The following is a 26,280-nucleotide window of genomic DNA, read 5'->3' as shown; positions in this document are numbered from 1 at the left end:
CACTTGTACGACCGTTTGCCAACATTGATCCTTTCACAGTCAGTAAAAGATTGCATTTTATATTTGTTGCGAATCCTAGCATCATTTGCTATCTGTGTCTGTGTATTGTGTTCTTCTTTCCCACAGGTCTTTTTTCGCTACGGTGTCTGCCAATGAGCCGATACCGCTTCCACACACCTTACAGAGTGTGTAGGTAAATTACCCTTTTTATTTTTCACTATTCACGTGGCCCTATTTTGCCACTCACTGCACTTCCTGGTCCTGAAGAAAGCCCCGCACATCCTGAGGTGGGCTGAAACATGTAGACCAACCACATAGCCAACTATTAGAAATTGAATCCCTTTCGTAGTTGCTTCACATAATTTTTAATCTTAATATATCCTGAGCCGCCATTAATAAATTTCCCTCGGCAAGGATTCTCAGAGGTATTTTTAATCTTACACCACATCACACTATCACACCACACCAGCTCCGCTGTAGTCAGGCGTTGCAGCACAACCGGGAGGCGCTCGGCCACCCGGTTGCAACCAGGTTGGTGTGTGAGGGGCCTTTTACTCACCTAGTGGGTTCCCAAGCACTGCTTGCCAGTGATCGTACCAACACCACTGGGTTCGTCCATTTTTGATTAAACTCGAACAACTAATTTTTGCCAGCCGCCCAGCTCAAAATAAGATAATTGACACCCTAGTCCTGAGTCTTGCCGGTGATGTATGCATGCTAAAAGCTACATGGATAGGTTACTGCCAGCATGCAGTTCTTGGAATCTGACCGTTCTTAGTACTATTATGACAGTGATCAATATATTTTTGCTGATTTCAAGGCACATTCACCTGACGTTTCTAGGCACCTTTAACACAGTCTCCCTGGCAGCTGTTTAACTTCACTTTCCTAGGAGTCCACAATGTTCTTCTTTTCTCCAGGTCTTTGGCAGAGACACACATTTTTCTAAACTATCTGAAAACTGTGTAATAAGAAAACATTTTCATGAATCTAAGTGCTGGTGTGGTCATCTCTCTCCCCTCATGCTGCACTTAAATTCTATCCAGCCAGTGTGGATTACGGCATGACCATATTTGCCTCAAATTACTGTCCAATCAGTTTTCTGGCCATAGGACATTTGCATACTGAAAATTAAAGAACTGATCCCCTCCATCTCTCTGGCTATACCATGTTGTGTGGAACAGGTTAGTTTTGACGTTGTAGATGCTTTGCAGCCAGGTGCAGATACCCTCAATAACATTCTATATCAGGCAGAGATTAAGCTTAGTACCCCAATTTCATTGTTTACCAGAGATCAATGTTGACCCCTTCCTGCCTCTCCTGCCCTTTTTTATGCCTGATGAAAATATTGATTTGGCACAGATGACTCTCTAGTAACTTCACCATGTGTGGGGGTGGGGAGAGATCTTGTTGATAGAATAGCACTACCCGAAGAACAGATTTTTCATAGCATACCTATTCTCTTTAGCCATTTTATACTGCTTGAGAAAGATAATAAAGTTGATGGTTTCAGTTTCTTTAGCTATGAAGTACTTTCTGAGGAAGCGATCAGATCAATGCTTATACATAAATCTCAGTGGCATCTTGGCTTTGCCTGAAGAAAAAAAGATTAGTGGTGTCGTGTTAGCCTGCTTGGGTATCTGGCACTACCCAGCAAAACATCTACAGTTTCATTGGCCTGTCTGAGTTTGAATTTGAGAAGTTGAGCAAAAAGTAATAAATTGAAGAACCAATAAGGCTTCCCAAATTATATTTTGGTGTCATTAATACAGGGAGGACACTTTCATACAAATAGCTCTTGGTGTAACAGTTCTTAAGAACATACAAGGCATGCATATATAATTTCAATCACAGAAGGGCAACCATAATAAGGGTCTGATTTAAATGTTGACGGATGGCCCATTTCCCTGCCTGGGCAACAGAGTACATTATTCAGTCACCCTGACGGAGGTGCCGCCCCCCAAATTTAGAAATGCCCGCTGGGCCGGCGTCCATTTCTAGCATTTGCAAGAACCATCGTCAGGGCAGTTCCTGTCAATGCATTGTGAGTTTGACAGATGTCTCCGTTAACATGACTGAACAGTCCGGCAAACTTACAATGCTTTTTGCATTTTCAAAAAGAAAATCCGAAATTGGAATTTACTTTTTGAAGGAAAAAAAAACAATGAGCACTTTTCTATGTCCTTTACCACGAGTTTTCTCTTGGTTGTTATGGGCTTTGACAATTAGCAGTATGTCTTCCCACCTAAATTAGGTGAGTGGATATACAGGCAAATCTCCAACAGCCCATACTCCATCAGGTCATTAGAAAGATATGACCACGGGGAAGATAGAGTAGTCTCCGCCATCGTCAAACCTATGGTCCGGTTGATTCTAAACTGGTTGAGTGGACCATAATGTCGGCAGGGAGGGAACTCCATCACCGTTGCAATGGAGGTACCTTTCCATCAATGTCAATATTTAAATCAGACCCTTAATCTTTTGATACTGAAATGACCTCCTGCTGTTCAACTCAAATAAAGAAAGAATATAAAACCGGCCTGAATAAACCTGTGACACACACACAAAGATTAAATATACCATCAATGCACTAATATAATCCCTCATGGAGTAAATTGGATACATAAATCAGGTTATATGATACAAACAGAAAACACACATAAGGTCTTAAAAAGAAAGGACACATATAAAAACAATTATATATAGAAAATATTATTATCCATTAGTCAACTTTTATCAAACATAGCAAACATACATCAAGAATACATATAGAATACATATCTAGTTTCTACTAACACATAAAAGAAACACAGGGGACGTAATAAAGCACATTTACAGACACATATGATAAAAGTGAAACACATATTTTTTGTAAGGTTCAGTCTGGACACAGATACAGATTCTGGTAATTGAGATAACATACATATACAAGGGTTTGAACAAGACATTATACGTAAACAACGAATGACGAAAGAACAGACGATGTACACAAGTATATGAATGAAGCCAACGAAACTTCCATGAACACCATAGGAGGGATAAACGTATTCAGATTCATGCTCAACCCTTACCAAACGATGTGCAACAAGACCGTTTTTGAGACATTTTAGGTACATTTACTTAAATCATACTGATTGTTGGAAGTTTTGGAGATGGAGAAAAGGAATAAGATATTTTTGAGTTGGCCACACATGAAAAAAGACCTTTGCATTGACAAGGGACATTAGAAAGGAGAAAAACTAAGGCTTTCAACAGAAGGGAAAAGCAGGTAAGGACGGATGACATTAAAACAAGACATGTGGATGTTTTTTCCTGACACATAAAAGTACATGAAACTTTTTTTACATGCAAGAAATACTCAAGGCGCAACACTACAAGCATCATTTATATCAAAAAGAAGAGGAACGTGAAAGATGAAGGTCCCAGTTCATGCAAAATAAAATACGTCAAAATCCAAAGTACATTAGAAAGAGTCAAACTGTTGTGAGTTTAGCAATAGCATGCATAATTTGCACACAAATCATCACTAAACTCTGGTAACATATTTAAAATCCAGGCTAAAAGCAAAAGACAACCTAACACCTATAAAATACAGGCACATTCACCAGGCAGGAAATATAAAAAGAACCCAACAAAAGAGTGACACCGTCTCAAACTATGCAAAATAGGCGCAAGTGCTACAGAGCCAGAAGCAATGCACAGTAAAGACACCTAAGTTACAATACCATAGAAGCAATCAATGGCATTAACATTTTCAGTTAACATTTTCTCTGTCACCTAATCTTGGCGGTCAATGGTACTCCACTTCAATAGCAAACTTGTGTTCTAATCATCATTCTCATTCCATTTCATGCTCTACTACGAACATGCCTCCTTTTACGATGTCGATGCCATTGTGGATGATCACCTATGCGTGGGTGATGCTTGACTGAGATTTGGTCCAAGAACCTTCCCTTGGGGAAACCACCTTTGATGCGAGTGACTATAGAAAACACAAAGTTTTAGTCAAGTTGAATTGATTTACTTTCCCTATTCATCCCTCTCCCGACAGGAACACCCCTAACACCACCACCAGTAACCACCACCACAATAGCACTGGAGAACTTTGGCCCAGTAGCAGCAAAAACGTTTTGTGGCAGGCCCCGTAGAAGAATGACCATCCAATGGCCTGAAGCATGGCAGCTGGCATAGGCGAATACATATAAGATCCCTATTACAGGGATTTCAGTCGCACAGTAGGGCTGTCCCAATGGGATCGCTCCAAATCGAACATATCATAAATACAAGTCAATTTATCTGTTAGTCGGATTTAAAAAAACAAGTCAGAAGAGTAATTCCATATCTGTTTAGTCACTTATATCATAATAGAAAAAGCATCACGCTCTAGAGTTTGGAAACAGAAATTGTTTCTTCTCCTCTACCCTGTTTGAGAGAGTTCACGGTTGTCTGTGAACACTGGCTGACTAATCAGCAGGAAGAGGCATCAACTTAAGGGCCCAGTTCCCAAGGCCTTCCAGCATCCAAGGGTAAACTTCATACATTAAATCAGAAGTTGCTCCAAACATAGCCCATGACACAGGTATCTTTTATGAGCACAGAGTGACTTTCGACAGAGTGGTTCGACATGTATTCAAGGCAATATTCCGCATTGCCTTCCTTCCTCTCTAAGAAATTTTAAATCATGAACAACCCAGTATCTTCGGAATTCTGGCCAGATGTGCCACAAAGCTGAGCATGGATTGATGAAATACAAGTAATCCTGGTCATGCTAGCTGGAAGAACGAGGACTGGAGTCTTGTTACATACAAAGTTAAGGTTACAGGCCAAGTTACAGCCTGTGGATAAGGCTGCATAGTCGGATAATGAGACATATCTGTAGAGGTTCCTCCTGATCAAATCAATATACACTTGTCAACATTTTTTGAGATGGGACATATTCCCAAACTCTTCTGAGAACTGCTGGAACAAAAGATACATTTTCGTAATTTCTCTTTGCTCTTGTAATTCTATTCAAGTAAGAAAATGTCCAGGATGTCAGGAAGTGTGCTGCAAACTGCAGAAATGCAGATTACAAACAGTTTGTATCCCTTTTAATATGAATTTCATGACAATACCATATACAAATGCTTGTTTAATAAATAAATATAGAGTGATTGTTTTAATGACATCCTCTAAATCACTATAAGTAAAGAAGAGATGACACTTACCTGTAGGCAGACGAATTGACCAGTAGGAGAAGCCCAGCCATGTTCCCAGTGTGTGGAGCACTCAGAAGAAGCCCACTTGTACAAGGAGTCAATATCACTGACTCAGGATGTGAAGGACCACCAGGCCCCTCCACTTGGTTCATCTGGAGAACTGCGGGAAGTATCTGCAAACCCGAGCAACAGTATGCTGTCCTCCGTGTCTGCAGTGTGACCGGAGGGACGTGTGCTGCCACATTTACTTGAATCGATCAAGAGTCAATGATGTCACCATAATTGAGGATGTGATCGACGACCCGGTACCAAAGACGAGAATCTCCTGCCTAGGCCAGCCATGCTGCTTGTTCCCAGAGGCCCAGTGGGAAGCGGGGATGTGGTCCATGATCCATCTCCTAGAGATGAAGATACTGAGAGTGCAAAGTGAAACTGTGAAGAGTACGCAACCAGTATCTGCACTGATCTTCATCCAAGTGAACAGGTTACAAAGGGCCTGAGATCAAAAGTCTGGGACATTGTATCTTGAAATTGTAAACATAAGACTGCCATTAGGAAAATAATGATTTCCAGTGGGAACTCTTTTGCTTGTTTGCTCAAAATCTGAACAAACGGACCTACGTAGTACCCTATATGATAGTGAGTTTGTACACGCCTTAAAATTGACCGTGACCTTTTATCTATGTCACTACTTTGTAGATATTGGCAGCACCAGATGAATTGGTTAGTCCACTATAGACAGTGTGGGGCATCACTGAGCCTTGTATCAGAACCCCATTAACGTGTGTGGCATTTTGTTTTGCTGAGACAAGCATCTTCTTTTTCTTAAAACAAGCACTGATTGAACAGTGAATTTTGATGTCTGTTGTTTAACTGTTCTAAGTCTCTGCCCCCAAACAACCTCTGTGAGAAGCCTGTGAGTGCTCGCCCTCCCTTCCCTGAGGCTCAAGTGCAGACAGTGTGCACTTGGCCCAGTCTGCAAAGCCATAGTAAGATGGACCCCAGAACTCCAGAGGCAAATTACCTCAAACAAATTGGTTGTGGCCCTTTATTTCCTGCCAAATGGTATCAATAATTCAGACATCTACTCTACCACATGGCATCCATAAGTCAGATATGTACTCTACCACCATTTCTATTTATTTCTTTAATTTCCCTTTTTGTATGGGCTTTCACCCTTTACCTAGCTTGACCGGACATTAATTAAATCAACATAATGATCTCATACTTCTAGTACAGACATTATAATGTTTTTGCTGTTCATTCCAATTATTTGCCGGTTTGTTCTTGGTTATGTTTTGGTACAAGGTTAACCATAATGCAGTTGATTATAAAACGTCATAGCAGATGACAATCAGTACACCATAAACCTGGAAAAGATTTACTTTTCTCCACCTATAGAAGCAATTCAGTTGTTTCATAGCAACATAACAATATATCCATCCAGAAGTTAATGTATCTGATTAAGAGGCTGTAGTTTCGGTTGTTGTCAACACATAACAGCCTAGAGTGAAGCAGTGTACTTTCATGGTCCAAGTGCAGCGACAGTCTTACTTTCAGATTGTGCAGCATCAATTAACACATTTTACCGAGTTTATTCCAATAAACTCCATATTCTGGAGACTACCAATAACAGTTTAATTATTCTTCATTTCTCTTGAATCCATGTCTTCCTGTGGTCCCAAAGGCAAGCAATCTTTCCATCTACAATTCTTGAACCTGTAGCCACTCTACTATCAAGATGTGTTCTGTAGTTTGATACTGAAGTAGTGTATGTGCCTGGGGTTCTTAATGCATGTTGGTGGCTGAGTGAAAAGAAGGGAAGTGTTACAACGTATTGTACTGAGAAGTGTGACTCTTGCTTGATGATATCAATGATGTGAAACATGGGTTGAAGATGTGAAACATGGGTTGAAGATGTGAAACATGGGTTGAAGATGTGAAACATGGGTTGAAGATGTGAAACATGGGTTGAAGATGTGAAACATGGGTTGAAGATGTGAAACATGGGTTGAAGATGTGAAACATGGGTTGAAGATGTGAAACATGGGTTGAAGATGGCCCTTCCAGCATAATATGCCAAATCCGTAGATCAAAGGTTGCGACACTGTCCCTCTGGCCAGGTGGAATAGTGTAATGTTACATTGGGTTGGGCCTGTCTGGACATCTCTGAAAAAATCCTGTGCTGAGACGGATTTCACAGTGCTTAATTTGTTTAAAAGAATGAGTGCCTTTGCACAAAGCTCTAATCAGAAGCCTGCGGTAGGCGATATTAAATGTTGGTGCACCTAATACCAATCCTGCATAGTCCTGAATTGACCCTAGGCTTCTTAAATTCACTACACTCTTGTCGGTCCATGCTTTCTACCTTTGCGATGGTTTTTCCGTCTTACTCTTCTTCCTTCTTTCCCATTTGTGGGTTTTCCCTCTCTTGCTTTCAGTCAATATTAAATAAGGAAAAATAAGTGCCAGTCCCTAAAAATTAGTAGCCCACAAGCAACCACTGGCTCAAATTAAGCAGTGGGCGTTCAACACTAGTTCGAATGTTTCTATAAAAGAATGACATTGGGTGGAAAATAAAGCAACGTTAAAGCTACTTGATTGAATTGACACATTGGGCTTGCTTACTGTTGTCCTAAGGAACACAGTTGGCCATAAGATGGACTTTCTGTTTGGGCCAACGGGCATCAGCAGTGTAACCTCCAAGGAAAAATTGTGCCCTTAGTTTGGGGAATACACTTCTAATCAAAACAGTATCTATCTTCAGAGGTTTGATGCTCACGGATATATTGCTTAAATGCCTCTATTCAATTTGTAACCACATGGTACTTGGCTACCATTTGCAGGCCCTGCACTCTCAACCACTGTTTGTGTGCAGGTGTGGGGCCATCCTAGGCTGAGTGAGGAAGTTGAGGAATGGAGTGGAGATGGCTGTTTTTGTTGCTAGAGTGAATTCTCACTGCAGACCATGCAGGGGAAGCCTTCATCACATCATGATGTCGGGTCTGGGGTCTTGAAAAATCCATCTCCATTTCCTTACCAACAGTCGCACAGGGGTGGTTCCATGCAACTGAGAAACACTTTAAAGGCCAACGGTGCGATTGTGGACGGGTAAGTGTGTGTGTGTTGTTTGTGACAATAGGGGACCATTTCCACAATTCCAAAATATACTTAAAGTTGATATCTCAGTGATAAATCATGCTAAGCTAGAGAAAACCTACTGCTTAAGTTATTCCCTTGGTGCTAGTGAGCGTTCGCTGCTAAAGATGTTATTTGATGACTCACTTTGAGGGATTTCATCTTTTTCATTTTTACATATTTTATGACATTACCAGTACCACAGTCTCTGTAACCTGATCAGTTACTCTGCTTTCTAAGCCTTCCAAGTCTGCATTATTTGAAGGATACCTTGATGGTTACTAGTCTGAAATTGAGAGATCTGTGTGTCATTTAATTTTCCCAACCTGCACCTGCTAAACAGAGTCCCAGTCCCTTATTATAGAAGAGAATATAAATAGAAGGGGCAGGATGGGGAAAAAACATTTTGAAACACTTTGGGCCGTGGTAAATTAAATGCCCAGATGTTTTTTCGCTTACTGTAAAGCCTGGGCTTTTATCCAGTGTATTGAAATAATGCTAGAAGTGACACCGATTTGCTACTATTATTTGAAGAATAAGTGAACTACAAACACCTTGAAAGCACACCATAAAAGCATGAGAATAGTGTCCATTCAGGACCTACACCTTTATAGACAATCTACGTGAAAAGTGTGTGAAATTAACTATTTCACCCATTTATTTTTTATTTTTGCTAGAGTGTGAACTTTTTTGAGTCCCCCCCAAAAAAAAATGTGTGCTCATAACACATGCTGTGTGCAGTTTCATGTGGGTTTTCGCATCACACCACATACAAAGTTATCCAGGCGCTATGACTCAGCACCACCCGAATTTATCTTTAAAGTATGCTGGCGATCAGTCACCGTAATCTGGTAGCAGCCGCCAGATTGCATGGAGTTGCCCATGTGCCAGTTTAGTCCTCCGACCTGTTTTCCCATCTGTACCCTGAATGGAGAGTGCCTCAGACATCTTTGCTTAGGGGCACCAATGATGTTAATATGATCCTATTGTGAAGGTCTCTTTGGTCATCTGTCCCAACCTGAAACTTGACATAGGGAATAATTCCTCGGGGCAAGAAAGGCAGCAGCAACAGGTTGTCGAGGAAGGTCTTGGATCTCACGGAGGGGTCTAACATTTTTTTTTTAATTTACAGACACTTGGGTTTACTTTTACTAAGCATCACACAATGCAGCACTAGGCAACTTTTTGCAGCTCTGCTTGACAGAATTGGTTAAAAATGGTGTATTGCTGTATTTTCGATGTGGCACATGCCAAGGATGTCCTATTCTATGCAGATGCTCTATGCTGTGTTTACGCGACCCTAAACAGAATTTGCTATTGCACAAATACCGCCTTGTACCCCATGTTCTTGGCTTTGATTGATGTGGCTTTTCATGGAATCCTGGGGTGTTTGTGCTATTTCCTCTCCATTATGACCCTTGTGCAAAAATCATGAAGGGTTTTAGTGCTTTGTGATGGAAAACATTTTGTGCTGTGCTCATGTCAACATTTCTACTGCAAATTGCCTTTGGGCACCAAAGTTGATTAGCACATTAGTAAATCTGTTTCTAAATTTCAGCAATTTAAAAAAAATATATTTAAAAAATACTCTAAATGCTGTCTTAAATAGCTTTGATGCAGGTCTGATAAAATCATGCCAATCATGCCAAAATTGGACCGGTTCTACCTTTCGGCCCGATTAGAATAGCGACCATTCACTGGCGGTCCGACCGACACCATGATCAGGCCCTTTATCGCTATATTTTGATTTTAGGGCAAAAGGAGGATATAAGTAGAGTATTTGCCCCTTGTCTTTAAGAAATATTTGTTTGTCTTTGCATAAGTTATGAAAATCGCCAATTTAGTGCAAAACTATCTTCCTTAGCAAGATATAGTTACCTTGAGTATTTACAGCATCCCGGTTCTCAAGATGACAATCCATTCCCAATCGAATGTATTATGCCGTGCCCTATTCACAACAGGATTGCTTGCAGCCCTAAATGAATGTATTATGGCAGATTTTGCTGCCAGGAGGGCAGAGAAATCTGCATTAGTAAATCCCACATAAGGGGTGGAAAGTGGGCATTACAAAGCAGAATTGGCCTTGTATGATTCTGAACATCCAAACATATGTAAATTTGTGTGCATTCGCAAATTATGATCAGACGTCTTTCCACCCCAGAAATGGCCAGAAAGGAACTCTAGCCTACGGCCAAAGGCTGGATTACCTCTACCCTCCCTAACAAAGGAGAAAAACATTTTCACACTGCCAAAAAAAAGAAAAGAAATTGCATTTCCAAAGCTCCATTTCCGTTTGGAAATCTTACTGTATACCCATTTCTGTAAGTGGGACAAGGGCCCTGGGATGTGTCACATGACTCTATGTGAAATGCCTGGAAACCTGTGGCTGGTGCTGCTTTGCAGTTGAGATTCTGGGAATGCTTGTGAATTAAAAAAACGCAAAAGTCGTGGCCAGAGGCAAGCCTAGGGCATGGAGTAAGATGTGGGGTCCCTGGAATTCCTATCGGGGGGATAGCTGCGCCCCCCCCTTGGTGGTCGCACCAGACGTCACGATGTCCCCTTGACTTTGATGTTCCTGGTCGCTTTGCAGGATTGATGGCCGATCCTCTCCCTGCCCCCCCTGCCCCTTTTTTCACGCGAATAACTGTGTAATTGGCTGCGTTGTCGCTGTTGTCCCCCGCTCATGAGAGAGCAAGTCTCTGTTAATGGAGTTCTTTTGCCTGGTATAAGTTTCTTTTTGTTGTTTTTATTTCTAAAAGAGTTAATAAGAAACCTCTCTGTAGTGCTGTGTTCAGTTGTGGGCGGCTGCAGCCGTTATGCGTGCGGCTCGCTCCGGCTCCTGTGATGTTGTACTATTGTTTTCCTCCCTTATCTCTACGTTAGCGGCCGGCCCAAGCGGTTGTAGGCCCATGACTGTGAATATTCGATGTGTAAATAAAGGTTTAAAAAAAAAAAAAAAAAAAACGCAAAAGTAAATTCAGGTGGAGCTCAGAAAACTGTTGCATTTTAGATAGTGTATGTTTTTGTCATAAACCTCAGACAGCTGAGCGTAAACTGCATGGAAAGCTGGGATTCATTACCCAACTGCCCTACCTATATAGCACAGAAAGGGCGATCTGAAAAACTGGCATTAATGGAAATCTGACAGTTTCAGTAGGGCACACACATGCCAGGATCTGCCTGGGCCTTTTTGTCTACCCATGCATTATTTAGCAGGAGTGCAGGATCTGTGCCATGCAGCTAAGCAGAGAAACGTCAACATGGTGTACAAAGCAGCGGCACAACATCCACATTGTGAGGAAGGTAAACATGCCCTTACCCGACACACACTGAGGCTCGTCCCCTGTCCAGGTGCCACTGGACTGACATGTTCTCTCTGAAGACCCCACTAGGATGTAGCCTTTATTGCAGGAAAATGTAACGCTCTTGCCTTCCAGATAGGTCGTCCCTCGCTTATTTCCGTTTTTGGGCGGAGCCAGCCAGCCACATGATTTCACTGGAAGGGGACATAAGAGAGCCGTGTTAGCGACAGCACAGGATGCTGTCTGGTGTATGGAAAAAAACATGTGGTACCCTGCACTTCTTTCCCACCCTCTCCTTCACTTCACTGTCTGAAAGTCCTGCAGGAAGAGAGGTGCTGCAGATGGGGAATATTACTGCCAGCTGCAGGCATTAGCCATATATTATAATACAACTTTAAAATATTATTTTTTAATTTTATCTTTTTTTTTTTCAAACAAAATCTTTAAAATAGTCTTACTTTTTTATAACTGTACAGAGAGGTGTCCTACATGACCTCAATTTAATTCATTGAATAGGTTCCAGTCACCATAGTTTAAGGTTTACAGAGCATTAATGTTAATGAAGGCATGTACTCTTCTCAAACATTAAATATGACACTGTTTAGTATTTAACTCTGACAGAATGTTTTTTTGTGAGGGATTTTCTTTGGTTGGATGTCTTTCATTTTAAGAATTGTTTTCAACCTTTGAAACAGGAAATGGCGTAAAATGAATCCAGGATGCACAGCGTTCAAAGGTTACACAGCAGCAAAAGTATAAAATAAAAGGCTGCACATTCGTTTAGTTTCGACAAAAAGGAACAGATATCTCACAGTACACCCCATCTGCTGTAAGGGATTGGTTGGTTGCAGTTTCTTCTCATTTGCATTACAATAGGGAGATATTGTAAACAGTGGACAAGTGATAGAGCACCATGTTGTTTTGAAATTGTAAGGGTGCATCATAATCACCGGTAGTCCGCACCCATATATTTAGTGGGAACTTATTAACGCGTAGTTTAGAAATGTAGTTCTAAAAGTAGCATGTAGCAACTGATAAAACTGGATTCCTATCTTACCATATCTTACCATCTCTAACAATCCTCCTCTACGCTCTTCGCCTACGCGCTTCCTGTCTTTTCTATTAGCGGATATAATCTATCCCCCTCAATCATTTCCACCCTCCACCTTTTCTCCAATGCATCCCATCTCGCATCTTGGAATGCCCTGATCGACTTCTTCACCCTTCCCTGAGTTCTATCCCTTTTTCTGTCATACGCTGCTCTAATCCATGCGTGTAGCGCCTCAAATTGTGTCGGTCTAGGTAGAGGTCGCAAAGAAGACATCACAGATTTCAACTGGTACAACACGCCTAACCTGAAAGTACCATATCGTGGGAAAATCAATTCTCCCTCTCCTTGAGTCATTTTATGCCAATTTACAAGCCAAATTATGGTATGCAACCTCACATTCTTAGCCATGTAATGTGCTGGAGTATCCTCTGGAGGAGCTTCTTCTCCTTCCCAAGTCTGTCTCTCTACAGAGTTCTCGTAAAACTTTAAAACATTTCAGGATGAACTGATTTTTCGTTCGCACACAATATTTTTGTTTACTTCCTGATGTCAATCCACAAATACCAGTGCGGCTCACACCAACCTACCTATTGCAGCGCGGCACTCTCTGACGTCACTCTTCCTCCGCTTGCAGCAGTTCCCCTCCTTTACAATTCGCTTCTCACCCTTTCACGCATCTCAATCACACTCTGAAGTACGAAACGACCGGACAATCACTTCTCTGACTGTCTGTCCACCAAATGACCGAACAGTCGCTCGAAACTGTTGACCTCAAATCTGGCAACTGTCTGTCCGCGAAACGACCGGACAATCGCCTCTAAATCAATCGATAGGATTCAAGTTCTCGATGTTCTACATACAGCAACCAACGACCAGAGTCGGTTATTCACACACTCACACATACGCTCCCTATCATCCGTGGGTTGTCAACGACGTCTCATGACTCCCACAATCTCTGGTCAACAATCTCAACTCTGGGTGTCTTCTACACCACAAACTTTTTACCTGGGATATCAAAATCAAATCTCTTGGCCCGCGCGCCCTCATGGTCCAATACTTAATCACACGACTCTCATTCCAACTCCGCAAGACATCACACACTGAATCAACACCGCAATCTAAAAGACATCACCCTGTTCCTACGCACGCTACCACGAACTGCTACTTCCGCCTCACCGCTTCTCTCCGTCGGTTTCCATCAACCTCCGTCGTCCTCCGCTTACAATCCAATGGATCACCATCGCTCGAACTCTATGGGACTCGGTAATCTCTTATCTTGATCTAGATCTCCCCTTACTATCAGAGATAAACATCCTCTGCTACCAACTGATAAAACTGGATTCTTATCTTACCATATCTTACCATCTCTAAGAATCCTCCTCAGACCAACTGGACCTTTTTATCTGCTAAATAGTGTGAAGTGAAGAAAATCCAATTTCTCAATATAACCAATTGAACTTCAACTTACACTCCAAAGATCACTGACTCCGAACTTCAAGTTTTGAAATTTATTACAAAGCCAAAAATAATTGCACATACAAGAACCTCATCACTAGGTTAAGGAAATAAATGGGCACTAGTACAAAGAATATTCCACGCAGGAGTCTCATCCGACTCAGAATAAGAAGAATAGTTAGCTCCAGAAGCATTAGGCAACCAACAACTGCTCCAATCTCTATGTTAGAAGGCATTAACCTAGAATGAAAAAGCAATTAGTGTATCCCTACACTATCTCTAAGGTGACATCACTACTTAGCATTATCCCCAGGCAAGAGAGTAAAAAGGTGTCAGAAGTGAAGACTTCCTCAGAAGTGCATCAACTTTGCTCAGTCAGTAGCCCAAGTTACAGAGCTCGTTCTAAGATGCTCCTTCTAGCTTCCCATCTAATCCTCAACTGCTCAACCTTCGGGGCACTGTCCCTTAATAAAAATCACAAAATAGTAGAACACGCCCCCCGTCACACCTCTCTAGCCAGGTCTTCCTCCTGTACTTATTCCAGCGAAACTCGTACTTCATCCAAAGTCGGTTAGCTTGACCTTGGGTCCCAGACACCTTCTCCGCTGAAAGTATCATTTCTGCATTCCAGTGTACTCCCATAGTTGCTTCTCCTACCGTCCTACCTCCTAAAACAAATGGTTTGACTTCCTAACGAGCTAGGTGTCCTTGCACCTGCAACAGAAACAGGAACGAGAAACTTTCCACTCTCTGAGATCTGCTGACTTTCTCAAAACCCAGAGCCTTTCCAAGGGAAACAATTTTCGGCCTGCAATATTCAGCTAACATAAGAACGAATAGGCCTTTCTCTGAAACATATATGCGGTTAGGCCTTTACACAATTCAAACACGCATTTCTAAAATCAAATTAAAAGCATTGATATTCATTAAATTGCATACATGAATAAGCAAAACTATACGTGCAGACTTTTAATATGGTGCACGTTTAAACCTAGGACATCACATTATATGTGAACTAATTCATTACGCATCATCTAAAATACATTTTCAATCAAACCCTACATTGATCTGCATAATTAACATGATTAAGTTTCTATTTGCACTATTATATGCTACTTTTGGTACTACATTTCTAAACCACACGTTAATAAATTCCCACTAAATATATGGGTGTGGACTACTGATGATTATGATGCACCCCTACAATTTCAAAACAACATGGTGCTCTATCGCCAGTAAACTGTTCTAAAAAGTTAGAGAGAGAGTTAAGGAAGGGGGCTGTGCAGCGATAGTGGTGATGGAAAAGTAGTCTTCCAGTTTAGATATAAACAGAACTGAAGTGGTTTAGCACCAGTGCACTCAATCTAGGTGTCAAGGAAGAAACAGGCGTGTAACAGACTTTGAGACTCTAGGTCAATCACCTTTGTGCATGTTTTGGCTTCACACATGCCTCCTCGTGTTACCTCGGAGAAAGTGCTCTAGCAAAAACTGAGTTCAAGCCGTAATTTTCAAGGAACCTGTGGTTGACAAATAGACACCAACTCAGGATGATCCTTATTTGAAACCAAGAAGGGGAGTGGTGGAAATGTATAATGTCACTGGGGAATATCACCGTCACAGCCTTACCTGGTTCCAGGCTTCCAACCAGCTTCTGATGACGTTGGTGGGAGATCTTTGTGGCATTTCCCACTTCAAGGCTCCTGGTGGCAAGGACATCAAACTTACAGAACTCATCATTTTTGCAGAGCGCGTGCATGGATGGTGTAAGCGGGTCATTGGGATCCTCATCAACAGTAAATGCTGGTAGAAAGTCAGTGTCATGCTTGGCTTGGTAGAGTTCAATCAGGTGCTGCGAGTCATAAGTGAAGAGGGAACTTTCATTGGTGACCGACCCTGAAAGAGGAGGCAAAACAGTATTTGAATTGTGGGCTTGTATTAAAAACTACAGTTCGGTTAGGTAATATACACAGAATATAAAGAAATGGTCTGGTCATCTGCAGTGCCCAAATTACCGAATGCACTTACAATAACCCCCAGGCTAAAATGGAAGCATTATTGAGAGAACCCTTCACTCACATCACATCACATTCTGTGCACGTCTCTAGGATCTCCTTGAGCATCAAAAACCAACGTATCTACTCCAGAACATAAAATGAGGTAGCTCATTGTACCAAATTTTAAAATCTCCATCAGGTCAGAACCAATGACCACCCCTGAAGTCCTTTTCCATCACATGCATCAAAATGCTCACTGAGCTCCAACTCGGTCCTCATTATGTACTTGGCTTCTTTATTCCATCAAACACACTGCACCCTAGGATTGAGAATCTCCTGATCATATATATACCTAGTACTACATCTTGTCATTACCTAAGTGACCTTTGTATTTTTATTGATGCAGCCTATAGTCTCCTGGGTGATTTATTTAATCACACATCGTACGAAAAATATTCTAGATGGGGGGCTTTGCTTACCCTGTGATACCTGCACTCTAAATGAGCGCTGAAGGAGCTCCTGCTGTCCTGCGTGGAAACTGCCCTAGTACCTCTGAGTAGATCTCCTCCAAAGCTAGAGTTTCTTTGCTTGGTGAAAGACTGCCTGACAGACGTTATGAGGTGGCCGTGGCAGATGGCTAAGGGTTGTGAGAGAAATGGTGTAGAGCAGAGGCAAGCGAGATTGTCGTTTGACCACTGAGACTAAGCTGAGTCCCACTCGGATGCACCAACAACGTGGAAACGCAAGAGCTTGAGAAAGTGTCTGAAGGACTGGAGCAGTCAGATATGCTGCAGTTTGTGGCAGCAGTCCTTCTGGAACTGTTGCAGTTTTAAGTTCTTTATGCCGCTAATATTAGAAATGGCCTACAGAAAACATTCTCAATGTCCTCAAAAAAGCCCTTGTGACTCATCATAGCCTCCTTGTTTCAGCACAACAGGTGAGTTTGGCGTTCTCACCGGAGTAGAAAAACAATGAATCGCTCATATAAAAAAAACAAGATTTTTTACCACAGCATATTTGACTCAACCTAAATGCAGGAGGTTCATGCTGCTGTGTCTACAGCTCAAAAAATAGGAAACCAGATAAGGACTATTGGAACTAGCCATGAGGCTGATAATAAGAGAAGGGCAGAATGAAGAATAACTATGACTTGGGCGCCTTATAGAAACTTCTTGGATCTCCTGTTAACTCTGCAATAGATACACCATGCCCTGATGATTGATTTGGAATGAAACCAATGCTCCATTCTGCCGCAAAACTCTCTGCGGTGATAGGAGAAGACCTGAGGGATTAGAGAGTACACTTAGAATCCATCTATTGAGTATCTTATATTGCTTACAAGAACTTTGGGTCTTTTTCAGCCCAGTTTTCCTGCGGGTGGCTGGTGTCGGGTGGGGGGGAAGGGTTTAAGCTTGCCTTCATAAAGGTTGGTATAGGTTCTAATCATGCTTTATAGGATTTGGCTTAGATAGACACATATTAGTTGTTCATATCTAAATATCTGTGATAGCCCTCCTATTTTCCCATTCCTACAGACATATCAATTTCCAAGTACCCCTTTTTCCTTCTCTTATTTCACTTTTACACCTTTTCTCATGTATGCAGACCAATCTGCCAATTTTGTCGTACCCTGCAGACACGTTTTTCTGCTGTTTGATGTTCAAATACATCGATTTTGTGATTGTGATGGATTGATTTTTGAAGCATGGAAGGTGAGAAATGTGGCATGACACACATCCACAAGATCTTATAGTAACGTCAGTTAATGTGAACTTCCTCACACCTCAAATCAAATGCAAAAGTACCCTGATGTACATGACAATGAAACACCCAGTCATAGCAATGCTGTAAGAGACACACATTTTGTTCCCTACTTAGTCTGACAAACTAAGGAGAGATTAGTGGGGAAAATGTGTGTTTTTGTAACGAAAAGGGCTTACTCTTGGCAGATGCATCGGCATACTAGAGATGCAGTGCAGCTATTCTTTTCCAAAGGACACTCCCTTTCCACCTTATAAAAACCTGGAAAGACCCTTGAGAATGTTATGTTTTTGTTAAAAGTTTGACAAAGGGAAGACAGAGATGGTGGGTTTAATCCATGCCTCAAAAATTTACCAGGCTGATTGTGTTTTTTAGCTCACCTATTCAGAGATTTTACAGAATGCGTCAAATTAAATTTGTGGTTGGTGGGGACTGGAACATAACAGTGGGACTCGTCTTGGCTAGGTCAGGAAGGCCGGATTTTATTAACAGTAGGTCTAGAGGTATTCTCTAGTGCACTATTAGACATTTGGAGAATACTGCACCCTAGGGGCAGGTAATGCACCTTCCTCTCCTCCGAGTATGTTAACTGCACATACATTGATAACTTCTTGACATTCTACATAGTATTTTTAGATGTTATCTCTTTTGGGACATTAGTGTGGTGGTTCTGACCATGCCCATGTTGTGCTTTGACTTCCTTGGGCCTGGTATCACCAGGCATAAAGTTGTGGAGAACAAATTGAGTAAACTGTACTTCCAAGCAGCCTGAAGAGCAGCACAAACTGCATTCACATTTGGCAGATATTTTTTGGCCAATTAAGGTTATATTGGCACATGTCTTGTTGGTGGAAGAGAAGACCTCAATGAAAGAGGAATTGATGCGTGGCTCTACACAACATTGAAAAGAGGGCAGAGACGACTACGTTTTATTGGTGATAAAAGTGAGAGACCTTATGTCGAGGTATTATTCTACTCCATTGGCACCTCTGTTGATAGAGCAGTCTATGGCTAAATATGATCTTAATGTCTTTTCCAAAATACAATTAGAGCACGCATTCACTTGAATTGAATATAGGCACTACCAGCACAGTGAGAAAGCTCCACCAAAGAGAATCCTCATCTGCCATTCCTGCATGTGTGTGAAATTTGAGTATTTTGCTTTGACATAATTTTGGAAAAATTATGCAAAAGGGGGAATTGACTGAACCGTATCTATCCTGATAACTTGAAATATTTCAGCATAATATTTAATCAAGGTCTAAAGGATATGGTTCAAGATAACAATGCCGCTAATGCAAGAAACGTTGGCAGATTTTTTTAGGTCGACCCCTCTGGGTCTGTAACTGTGAGGGAGGGGGAGGGAGTACAAATGAAAAAGATACATTTTGCATATTAATTGCATCTTTGACATGCTGGCATTGGTGATACCCTGGTCCCTCATTTGGGAGATAGAATCAGCAGGTAAAAGCTTAATTTGAAGTAGGGCAAAGCCAGGGCTTTGACTGTCAAAACTATATGCAAAGATCAACTTAGATGGGCCTGGGTTGCCACATATGTACTGGTTTCACCTGGCATATAAACTATTGCACTTATGCTATGGTTTTAATATTACACATTACACACCGGTATGGCTAGGGATTAATGCTATCTGTGAGAGGACGTTTCTATAAAGCGACACCCTTGAAATTGTGGTTGTCCTCAACCCATCATATACTTCACTTTACAAGTATGTAGAATAGAGCTTTTCAAAATATGCTCACAATTACTAATTGAAGCACTTTTACAGAGGAACACGACACTTTTTAAAACTGGCCAGTGGTGGGCATCCAAAGCATCCCAGCTTTGATGACAATCTCCAAATTTTCCAATCCCAGCTCAAGGAATGCGTGACAGCCAATGCCAAAACCTCAATATCAACAAAATGCATGTTTTCTTCTTCAGCAACAGCTGTTTCTGGTCTTCCACCTGTTGGCCAAAAGATATTGGTCCTTCTTCCACAACTTCCAATGCTATCCCAAAACCGGAGTCATTTTTTACACCCAGCATGTCTCTGCTCATATTGGGCTCACATACAGCTGCTTCTTTCTTTTCTGAGACCCTTACAACCTACTACAAGTCCTTCCTGGACACTACGACAAATCCATTATCAAAACTCTAATCCCATCACGCCTGCTATTAAAAGACATACCAGAATGTTTAAACACCTGCAATTCCTTTATTTGCTGCCCTCCCACAAAAGATGCATTTTGAAAGTTCTTTGGCTGTGTCACAAAGCTATATTCAAAATTTTCCCATTGTTTCTCTGCATCTAGAATCCTAAACTCCTTTAAGATAGCCTGCCTACAATCCACAGATATCCCAAGACTTGATTTGGTGGCTGCCAAAAGCTTCAAATGCTCTTCCATTACCACTTCACTCCATTAGCAGTTGCAGCGGTGGCCGCTCCTTCTCCTACATCGCTGCCAAGACCTAGAACGAACTGTACAGCTCCATCACTGGCAGACTTAAGATAGAGACTCAAGATCTGGCTCTTCGATGGAAACGCAGCACCTAGAAACCGGTAGGGGTGACAGTGCTGTGCTCTACAAATGCTGACTGTGTGATTGATAGCAGCCTTAACTCCTTCCATAAGCTACTGAAATATTAACGATTCACCAAATAACTTCATTCTCTCTCACTGTGGCTGCCTTCTGCCAGCGCAAGGGAGCCTTTTTTCTGGGTTATTTCTAGCTAAACAAATCTCAAATCAATCAATCAATCAAGACTTACTTTTTTGGGACCCCTTCAATCCTTTGATGATCCACAATTCGAATGTGGCTTACATCGCTCTCAGAGAGTGGGATAAGTCCAATTATCACACTGCCTGTAATTGGCACTGGGACCCCCACTATATGGCCCACCGTCTTGTTCCCTCCAGGCCTATTTGTACCTCTGTAGTTGATTTTGTGGGGTGGTGTCTGTACTTTATGGAACTATAATTGGACCATTGTTCTCAGGGAGCACTGGCGAGAATGACTCTCACAGGAATTAAAAGATTATGAATGTACTACTGTCTTTAGTCATCATGGGTAGGGCATTCGGATGGCATGATTAAAACTCAGCTTCTACAAAATACTGAATTAATAGCGCTGGAACCCACAACGCGGCTTTAACTACCTGGAGATGTCGACAAGTAGAATGTGTCATTTTAAATATTTTGTGGTCTTTTCCAAAATGAACCAAATACTGGTCTACAATGCATGAAACTGCAAAGGCTTTCAGCGGCTTTAATTCTCGATTGAATGCTGGCACGACTATTCTGCATGATATCTGCAAAGATCCTAGGCATAACCTCAAATTGGAGAAGGTGGCTTATTGCATCCTTAGCAGTGACAAAGACACGTTTATTATGGAGATTAAAGCCCATAATACCACCCTTTAAAGTAGAATGCTTAAAAGAAATATGTTTTATTTATTCGATCAAAAGTATGATCATTTAAATCATAAAATTCATAACCATAAAAACAATAAAATAATTCATTTCATTACATCATAAAAAGACAGTTAAAAAAGCAAGCTATCATATGCCTCTAGCAATATTAGCATTTTTCAGAAGTTCTTAAATTTATAAAATAATTAAAAAGAGACAATTTCCAAATGCCAAAAAAACTGAATTTGTAAAATTCCATATTTCTGTTCCCCGGTGTCCGATTTGAGACCCCACAACCTGGTGGCATGCATAATCATATTAAATTCACAGAGACATTATTAATCATTTTTAACCTCTTCTACCAAGCGAACAGCAAATATCTCGAAACTGTAAAAACTAGCCACCTTGTGGTATCTGTCTTGAAAATGCGTAGAGCATCAACAGGGCGTGTAAAAGATAATAGACGACAGGCAGGAATGAACCAGTTTGTCCGAAGATCAGTATGAGAGGGACAAAAAAAGAAAAAATGATCAAGGGTCTCAGGAACGGAATGGCAGGTCGGGCACATAGATGTTACAGATGTATTTTCCCAAGAGCTTCTCCTACAATTAAGGGGAAGAACTTCGTACCTAAATTGAATGTACAGAGCTCATGCCTGTGGAAGTTCGAGGTCATCCAGAAACATTTCGAAAGCAAACCATCCTTTTATATTTATAAAACTAGAAGTTAAAGTGCCATGTGCAATACCATCAATACTTTGTGTATCCATGTACTCCCAGAACCTTTTTTTAAGGAGAGGAACCATTTTTTTCATTAAAGACTCTGGATCCTCCCATAAAGGCCCCAGCCCTAGTTTAAGAAACCACTCCTTCATCTTTTTAAGCCACACCAGGCGGCCTGTTTGTTTTTGTAGGGTCCATAGCTCTTCCAGGGCCTCCTTCACCGGAACCTGTGGGTTACAGGTCCAAATCCTTACCCAGAACAAGAGAGCCTTAAGAATGGCCAAGTTGTTTATTGGTTTAAGACCAAGGGCAAGTCTTAACGGCAAGAGGGGAGTGTTCACGGGTAGAAGAAGAATCGCCCTAATAAATTTATTCTCAGCAAGGACTAAGTCTTGAGATTCTCCAGCCCCCATTGCTCGGCCCCATATAGGGCTGCTCTGAGACCTTTAGCCCTATGAAGTTCCAAAATTGGGGAGAGCGGTCGATATGGAGACGCTCTAGCCCTCCCGCCTATTGCGCAGTCGGCAAACTGGAGAGTCAGAGTACTCTTTTGGATTTAGGGTGTCCAAGACAACCTATCACTAATTCGTACTCCTAGGTAGTCAAATGCCTTAGCCTGCTCCAGGGTTTGCAGACCCAGCATCAATTTACCCTTATGGGATTTATAGGGGTGAAACGTCATGTATTTAGTCTTAGAACAGGTAATTTCTAATCCCATGTCGTTGCAGGCTTTGGCAAATTTATTCAAAATATTCTGAATCCCCTTTGGCGTCCTAGCAATGACTAATGTATCATCTGCAAAAAGCAGAGCGGGCACAGGACTATCCGCTAATTTTGGGGGGATCACCTCCACAATCATGCAACTCTCATATTAACCCGTTTATGCACAGGGTAAATAATGTTGGAGCGAGAACCCATCCCTGGCGTACTCCCTTACAAACAGAAATATCATTTGAAAGACTGCCATCAAGATTCCATCTGACCTTTGCATAGGTGTCATGGTGCAGGTGAATCAAAATATTAAGTAGATATGATGGGAGTCCTAGATCTCTTAGGGCTGAACAGGGTTGAGTGCGTTCTATTGAGTCAAAAGTCGTTTTTAGATCCACAAACACAACGTAAAAGTGACCTCCTCTAATGGTCACTTTTTTCCATATTAGCAGAAGAAATCTAAAAACTTGATCTGTAGTGCTTGTGGAGGTCATAAATCCTGCCTGCAGATTTGATCAAATATTATTCTCGTCAATCCAATTTTGAATCCGGGTTAAAATATTTTTAAGACACGTTTATTATGGAGATTAAAGCCCATAATACCACCCTTTAAAGTAGAATGCTTAAAAGAAATATGTTTTATTTATTCGATCAAAAGTATGATCATTTAAATCATAAAATTCATAACCATAAAAACAATAAAATAATTCATTTCATTACATCATAAAAAGACAGTTAAAAAAGCAAGCTATCATATGCCTCTAGCAATATTAGCATTTTTCAGAAGTTCTTAAATTTATAAAATAATTAAAAAGAGACAATTTCCAAATGCCAAAAAAACTGAATTTGTAAAATTCCATATTTCTGTTCCCCGGTGTCCGATTTGAGACCCCACAACCTGGTGGCATGCATAATCATATTAAATTCACAGAGACATTATTAATCATTTTTAACCTCTTCTACCAAGCGAACAGCAAATATCTCGAAACTGTAAAAACTAGCCACCTTGTGGTATCTGTCTTGAAAATGCGTAGAGCATCAACAGGGCGTGTAAAAGATAATAGACGACAGGCAGGAATGAACCAGTTTGTCCGAAGATCAGTATGAGAGGGACAAAAAAAGAAAAAATGATCAAGGGTCTCAGGAACGGAATGGCAGGTCGGGCACATAGATGTTACAGATGTATTTTCCCAAGAGCTTCTCCTACAATTAAGGGGAAGAACTTCGTACCTAAATTGAATGTACAGAGCTCATGCCTGTGGAAGTTCGAGGTCATCCAGAAACATTTCGAAAGCAAACCATCCTTTTATATTTATAAAACTAGAAGTTAAAGTGCCATGTGCAATACCATCAATACTTTGTGTATCCATGTACTCCCAGAACCTTTTTTTAAGGAGAGGAACCATTTTTTTCATTAAAGACTCTGGATCCTCCCATAAAGGCCCCAGCCCTAGTTTAAGAAACCACTCCTTCATCTTTTTAAGCCACACCAGGCGGCCTGTTTGTTTTTGTAGGGTCCATAGCTCTTCCAGGGCCTCCTTCACCGGAACCTGTGGGTTACAGGTCCAAATCCTTACCCAGAACAAGAGAGCCTTAAGAATGGCCAAGTTGTTTATTGGTTTAAGACCAAGGGCAAGTCTTAACGGCAAGAGGGGAGTGTTCACGGGTAGAAGAAGAATCGCCCTAATAAATTTATTCTCAGCAAGGACTAAGTCTTGAGATTCTCCAGCCCCCATTGCTCGGCCCCATATAGGGCTGCTCTGAGACCTTTAGCCCTATGAAGTTCCAAAATTGGGGAGAGCGGTCGATATGGAGACGCTCTAGCCCTCCCGCCTATTGCGCAGTCGGCAAACTGGAGAGTCAGAGTACTCTTTTGGATTTAGGGTGTCCAAGACAACCTATCACTAATTCGTACTCCTAGGTAGTCAAATGCCTTAGCCTGCTCCAGGGTTTGCAGACCCAGCATCAATTTACCCTTATGGGATTTATAGGGGTGAAACGTCATGTATTTAGTCTTAGAACAGGTAATTTCTAATCCCATGTCGTTGCAGGCTTTGGCAAATTTATTCAAAATATTCTGAATCCCCTTTGGCGTCCTAGCAATGACTAATGTATCATCTGCAAAAAGCAGAGCGGGCACAGGACTATCCGCTAATTTTGGGGGGATCACCTCCACAATCATGCAACTCTCATATTAACCGTTTATGTACAGGGTAAATAATGTTGGAGCGAGAACACATCCCTGGCGTACTCCCTTACAAACAGAAATATAATTTGAAAGACTGCCATCAAGATTCCATCTGACCTTTGCATAGGTGTCATGGTGCAGGTGAATCAAAATATTAAGTAGATATGATGGGAGTCCTAGATCTCTTAGGGCTGAACAGGGTTGAGTGCGTTCTATTGAGTCAAAAGTCGTTTTTAGATCCACAAACACAACGTAAAAGTGACCTCCTCTAATGGTCACTTTTTTCCATATTAGCAGAAGAAATCTAAAAACTTGATCTGTAGTGCTTGTGGAGGTCATAAATCCTGCCTGCAGATTTGATCAAATATTATTCTCGTCAATCCAATTTTGAATCCGGGTTAAAATAATTTTTCAAAAGATTTTTGGGGAGACGTCTATAAGGCTAATAGGCCTATAATTTGCGGGAGACTCTTTGTCTCCCTTTTTGTATATTGGAATAATTTCAGCGCCTCTCCAGGACACCGGGATTTCACCACCACACAAGATAGCATTAAAAACCCTTTGTAGCAGTGATCCCCATATTATAGACTCTGATTATACATGTCTCCAGGAAGCTTATCTAAGCCCGGGGCTTTCCCATTCTGTGAAGAATTAAACGCTATAATGGTTTCCTCTATTGTAATAGCAGTCTCATCAGTTAAAATATATTATGAATAATTCAACTGTAAACCTAAGTTAGAGGCACCCTGATTGCCTGCATAAATATGCTTAAAATACTCCTCCCAAACATGGGGCTGTATATGGAAATCTGTTTCCATTTTCTGTTTGTGTGACCCTTTCGACAGGAGATGCCAGAATAATTGGCCGTCCTTCTGCCTTGATGCTTCTACAAGTGAGCGCCAATTACCTGACTCCCATTACCTTTTTGCCTTGTCTTGAGCCAGTTTATACAGCTTCCTGCTATTTATGATATCTATGCGGGATTTTACCTTTACCGCCACGATTAAATCATCCTTAGCTTTTTTGCAGGCCTCATTATACCAGGGGCGGTACTCCGTGAGAATGGATTTTGGTTGCACTGTTTATAAAAAAAATGATCTTAGTGTACAGGTCAGTTGCTGGAATGTAGTCATAATATCATCTGCAACAGTATTACTCATGTCGGGGAGAATCTGGGCAACCTCAGAATATATTTTTTGGAGAATACTTGGATCAGCCAGTGTTTGTGGCCATTTTATTCTTTTATTATTGTTGGTGGTGATTACAGGGGCAATCTTATGCGGAGACTGTCCATATAAGAATACTAGGCCAGACAGTGTAAGTGACAGAGCATCGTGGTCGCTATCGT

At 41.3% G+C, this 26,280-nt stretch overlaps 1 protein-coding gene across 3 annotated transcripts in view; it reads right to left on the bottom strand.

Annotated features, from left to right (window-relative positions):
- LOC146784167 (uncharacterized) overlaps positions 1 to 26,280 on the bottom strand; it is a 901,426-nt gene that overhangs the window by 400,687 nt on the left and 474,459 nt on the right. For 2 of the 3 annotated variants that reach the window (XR_014970387.1, XM_085633210.1), the window contains exons 24-25: positions 15,771 to 16,037; positions 11,656 to 11,832 (exon numbers count right to left, since the gene is read on the bottom strand). Coding sequence is in view for 2 of the 3 variants with exons in the window: in XM_085633210.1 (XP_085489336.1) it covers positions 11,656 to 11,832; positions 15,771 to 16,037 (444 nt within the window). In the remaining variant the exon portion in view is untranslated. Of the gene's footprint in view, positions 1 to 2,696; positions 3,983 to 11,655; positions 11,833 to 15,770; positions 16,038 to 26,280 lie in introns of those variants that run through there. The other variant, XM_085633211.1, reaches the window with a different exon arrangement.

This window comes from Triturus cristatus, chromosome 11 (genome assembly GCF_964204655.1).
Source record: "Triturus cristatus chromosome 11, aTriCri1.1, whole genome shotgun sequence".
In the NCBI taxonomy this organism is placed as follows: domain Eukaryota; kingdom Metazoa; phylum Chordata; class Amphibia; order Caudata; family Salamandridae; genus Triturus; species Triturus cristatus.
The sequence above is the reverse complement of the archived record's forward strand: the minus strand, read 5'-3'. Positions and strand labels throughout refer to the sequence as shown.